The following is a 4,594-nucleotide window of genomic DNA, read 5'->3' on the forward strand; positions in this document are numbered from 1 at the left end:
GTCCACCGGATGCAGTCTCATCGGGGATCGGCGAGACTGCCCGACGCGAGCCGTTTCAGTGGCCGTTCGTCGAGTACACGCGCTCCATCTTTTCACGATTTTATCGTTTTCGTACGTGAAGCGATCGAAAACAATCGGACAAACTCAGTGAATAAGTGCGAAAACTGGCGCGCCTTGCTAATTTACGCGATATATATCGACGATGCGTCGCACGAACTTCTTCGCTCGATCGCTCCTTCCTCCGACTCTTTCCTCGATTTCGCTTTCGATGGAATCGTTTTACGCCTATAGAATACGTTTCTTTTCGCAACTCGAATAGCGCACTCGAGACTCTTAAGAATATCGTTTCGCGACAATTGTACACGATTCCCTGATCCTTGTCCAACGAGCGAGATAAGGATAGACTGGGAACGATCGAAAAAGGGCAAAGCCTGAAAACGGAAAGGTAAAATGTAAAAGAAAGGAAGGTGGACGCCGAGGCTTTACGTAACCTGCGTGTAATTTCACGTTACTCGAGAATCGTACGACTAATTGGTACGTCAGTAGGCGTAGTTTGCCAAGTTCTCTCGAACCAGTCGTTTATCTTGTATCTTGGATAATTCGCTATACGCGGATTAATATCGTACTTAAGGGAAAGTTTACACACCGAATTAACCACGAGAAATACGCGTACGATGGAAACGAATGTTTAAACATTTAGCGTTGCTTACCGCCGATATCCAAGTATCTGCGCTCGATGGACCAGAACGCTGGTAAACGTTCGATGCAAACAGTTGGCTGCTGCTGCTGCTGCTGCTGCTTCGCGTTGATTGTTTTTACTTATGTACGCACGTTGCCACGCGGTGAATGCAAACGAGAACTCGCATCAAGTTCACGTGGGTGAGGCGCGATTTCGATCGGACGAGAGTGAGATATCTTTTCCAGGTTAGCCTTGTTAGCCACCTGTTCCATTCTTAACCACGACTTATGCTTTACTGCCTCTACGTATTCAGCGCAAGCGGAATGCGCGGTCTCCGCTTTATCGTCTCGACAACGAATCTATCCTCCAGACCAGATATACAGATATAGCTGACTGTCTTTGGTAGGTTTTAACCTTCTCGGAAATCGCGATTTAAATATCTTTGCCAGCGATAAGAAGGCTCTCTCTCTCTCTCTCTCTCCCTCTCCCTCTCCGTCTCTCCTTGACCTCACTCGCTTCCTGTCCAATCGCTCGACGCGAGTAAGCGAAAACGGAAATCTCTTATTATCGGTCACGATGCACTGCTCAAAAATTGTCCTTTTCCGTGGGAATTTTTGAAAGAAAATCCGCAGAGGGGAATTTCGTCTTGGCAAACCGAATCGGAGAATCGTCGCAACGAAGCGATCCGTCGAAAATCGATTACAAGCAGACTTCTCTGAAAATTACGACGCGAAACTCCTTCGGATAATCCATATACTGGGTAGTGCCAGATATTGTAGATACTTGTATCGTTAGGTAGAAAAGACGAGGGCTCGCCTTACTCTGTAAGCTAGTTTGTTTGAAGACGCGCCTTTATCAGTTTTCAGGTTTTACTCGTCATCGTTCTTGTCGTTTCGATTAAAAAAAAAAAAAAAAAAATTGCTCCCACCGACAAGGAGAAAATATATTATTTTTCTTGGCTCGGTCGTGTTGGAGATTCTCGCAACTTGGGCGTCGGAATCGAGCTCGAGTTAGGTTGCTTGTATCGCTTATCAGCATCTACCGCTGATAACGGTCTAACGAAGTCAAGTTGGCCGGTCGTGCGCTTATCGTTCGGGGGAAATGGACCCAGTTGTTCGTAGCCGACCGTTGACGCGCAACCTCGCAGCGTTCGTTCCTTTTCGGCGATCGATCCGCCTTTTTTCGCAAAGTGTCCGCCGCGTCGCACGAGCGTTCCATCTTGGACGACCGGTGACTTAGTCGAAGGAGAGATACGTTGCGCGTATTCGATATAGAACGATAAACGATTACGACCACGGTCGATCGAACAAAAATTTCCTCTCCGACCTGCCATCGACGTTCGTTCGCTACCGCATACACAGATTCGTTGCTTCCTTCGTTTCTTTTTTTCTCTTCTCCTATTCGTTTACGTCGATAACGCGAGAAATTTGCATACGTTTCCGTAGGTTCGTGCGTAGCGTTTATTCTGGTCGGGAAATCGGTACCGTTTCTGAGATATCGCGCCGCCATCGAGGCCAACCGTGAGATTATTACAACGGAAAGAGACGCGTTTCTTATCGCGCTCACCAACCTGCACTCGAAACGATTCCAACTTTTCCATCGAACGCACCCCGATCCGTTTCGCAATTAACTGCGAAGTTGCTTTCTCCGAGTTTTACCGCGGCGTTCCGTTCGAACAATTTCCGCCGGGCGATGTCTATTCCCCGGCGAATCGAATAGTCGGTTCGTTCGGTTGGAGAAAACGTGCCTTTTCGTATTCGAGCGCGAGCTACTAGCGACCATCGAGCGATAAGCAAGTGAAAAAATAAACTCGAAGATCGACGAATCAACACCTTGGAAAGACGCGTGCGTGGCATATCTTTATCGGTCGGTTCGATGTATCGCGCGGAGTACCGTAACATCGGTGCCATCCACTTTCTTTTCTCGTTAGTTGTATTTTTTCTTTCGTTTCTTCCTCGTTTGCCTGTCCTTCCGTGTATCGACACCTTCCACCATCGATTTCCATCGATCAGAAATTCGTGCCGGACAACGTATACAAGGCCTGTGTATTCGTCGCAATCGTCGCAACCATAATCACCTTCACGCTTCGATTTTTCGAATCGGCGAATAATCGAAATCGCCTGTCCGCGAGTCGACGCACCTGGTACTCTGGCGAGATCGATCGCCAAGAAAGTATCACGAATCACGACCGTTCGCCTCGGTCGAGGAAAGCTTTCGTGTTCACATAAAGTGTGTCTGTACGCGCCGCTGCTTTTTGCTTGTCGATACCTCTATATATATACACACACATGTACATGTCATTGTTGCCAACAAGAAATAAAGTATAAGACCGGCGAAGGATAATCGGCTGGATCGTGTCTCGTGCCTCGTGCCTCGTTCCTCGTGCTCGGGTTTTGGGTAATATACATACATAAATGTCTCAACGTGTGAAGAGTGATAATCGTCCCTTCGTCGACGAAGATCGTCGCCCAGCGAAGCGATCAGCGGCTCCTTAACGAGGATAACGCATGTTTTTCTAACAGAGAACGCGACCTGCCAAGCTGCCTGTGGAAGCCGATCCATTCGGTCGATGAAGGATCCATGTTGAAGAATTGCCGCTGGTGCTGCACGACGTTCGAACATTTTCCCAAAGTTTGCTGACGACGCGTGGAAAACTATCGAATCCCGCCGAGTGTATCTCTTCTTTCTCGCGAGAGAGAGATAGAGAGAAAGAGAGAGAGAGAGAGAGAGATAGAGAGAACGTTCGAACGCGATAACCTCTTCGTCGATCGACCATGGAGGGTCGAGAAAGTCTGTTCTCTCGAGCTCAATCGAGCAGAAGCTCGATTCGATCGCAAACCGAGCGGCAGAGCCTCGAAACGCCGAACGTCGCGACGACGGAGAACAAGCAACGTCAGATCGGTGGATACCGATCCGCGAACAGAGAACCGACGAGTCTCACCTCGGCCCCCGGAAGGTACGTGGCGACAGCTCGTACACCGATGGACAATTTGAAGCAGTGGGAGTTGGTGGAGCACGATCATCGTCTCCAAGTGATAGAAAAGGGAAGCATGGCGAATCCTTCGACGAAGGGTGGTGTCGTCAAACGTTCACCGAGCGTCGCTGGTAACGACGCGACATCGATCGCCGGTAAAAAGGCTGTCGCGATCGAAGCGAGCCTCGAGGAGAAATTGAAGGCGTTCAAAAACTCGAACATCGTTCAACCTATCGCGGTTCGTCCTCGACGCGATGACGATTGTTCCGACAGCGACGCCAAACTTCCGGTTAAACTCGAACTGATCCTGAAACAGCGAAAAGGTTCGGGCGCAGAGAGTACGGATATGCTTCAACGATTGGAGCAGCAGGTCAAGGCCATCGAAATGGACACTCTCGCAGCCAGAACGCGCCAGTTGGAGATCAGCTCGGATTTCGAGCCAGAAATTCTATACACGGACCTTCGATACAGGGAACACGAGGATCTACTTCGAAACGTGACGGATGACGAAGCCGAGGGGTAACATTTTCTCTCTTCTCATCATACCGAAACGATAATTCTTTCGCGTATATACATGCATTCGCAACGCGCACTACTACGGTCTTCCGTCCCATTTCCATTCCTTTCTCTCTTATTTTTTGTTTTTTTTTTGTCTTTTTTCTATTTTCTTTTTTATCTTTTATCCATTTAGTTGTTTTTTCTCGGTTCCCTTAAATCTGTTCCGTTCTCGTTCGTTGACTCGTCCGGCAAGGCGTGACTTTGCGAGATCCGTTTCTCGCGCGTGCAACGCGTCGCGTATCGCGATCATCGACGTGTCGTTCGTTTTATGAAGCGTCGAACACGCTCGGCAATACGACCCGTAGAGCCGGGCGAAGGCAAGCGCGACGAAGAGGCACGTCGATCTAACGCCTAAAATCGTAGAAAAAAAAAAAAAAAAAAAA

At 48.7% G+C, this 4,594-nt stretch overlaps 1 protein-coding gene across 24 annotated transcripts in view; it reads left to right on the forward strand.

Moving 5' to 3' along the window:
* The window catches only part of LOC100741266 (serine/threonine-protein kinase MARK2), a 56,918-nt gene that overhangs the window by 30,778 nt on the left and 21,546 nt on the right, over nucleotides 1–4,594 (forward strand). For 14 of the 24 annotated variants that reach the window (XM_033322620.1, XM_033322621.1, XM_033322625.1 and 11 more), the window contains one exon: nucleotides 3,202–4,172. The exons of 9 other annotated variants lie outside the window; for them this stretch is intronic. In XM_033322620.1, coding sequence (XP_033178511.1) covers nucleotides 3,454–4,172 — 719 coding nt within the window. In that variant the 5' untranslated portion in view covers nucleotides 3,202–3,453. Of the gene's footprint in view, nucleotides 1–3,201; nucleotides 4,173–4,594 lie in introns of those variants that run through there. One more of the 24 variants, XM_012389542.3, reaches the window with a different exon arrangement.

The sequence above is a fragment of the Bombus impatiens genome, unplaced genomic scaffold (assembly GCF_000188095.3).
Source record: "Bombus impatiens unplaced genomic scaffold, BIMP_2.2 scf_0647, whole genome shotgun sequence".
Lineage (NCBI taxonomy): Eukaryota > Metazoa > Arthropoda > Insecta > Hymenoptera > Apidae > Bombus > Bombus impatiens.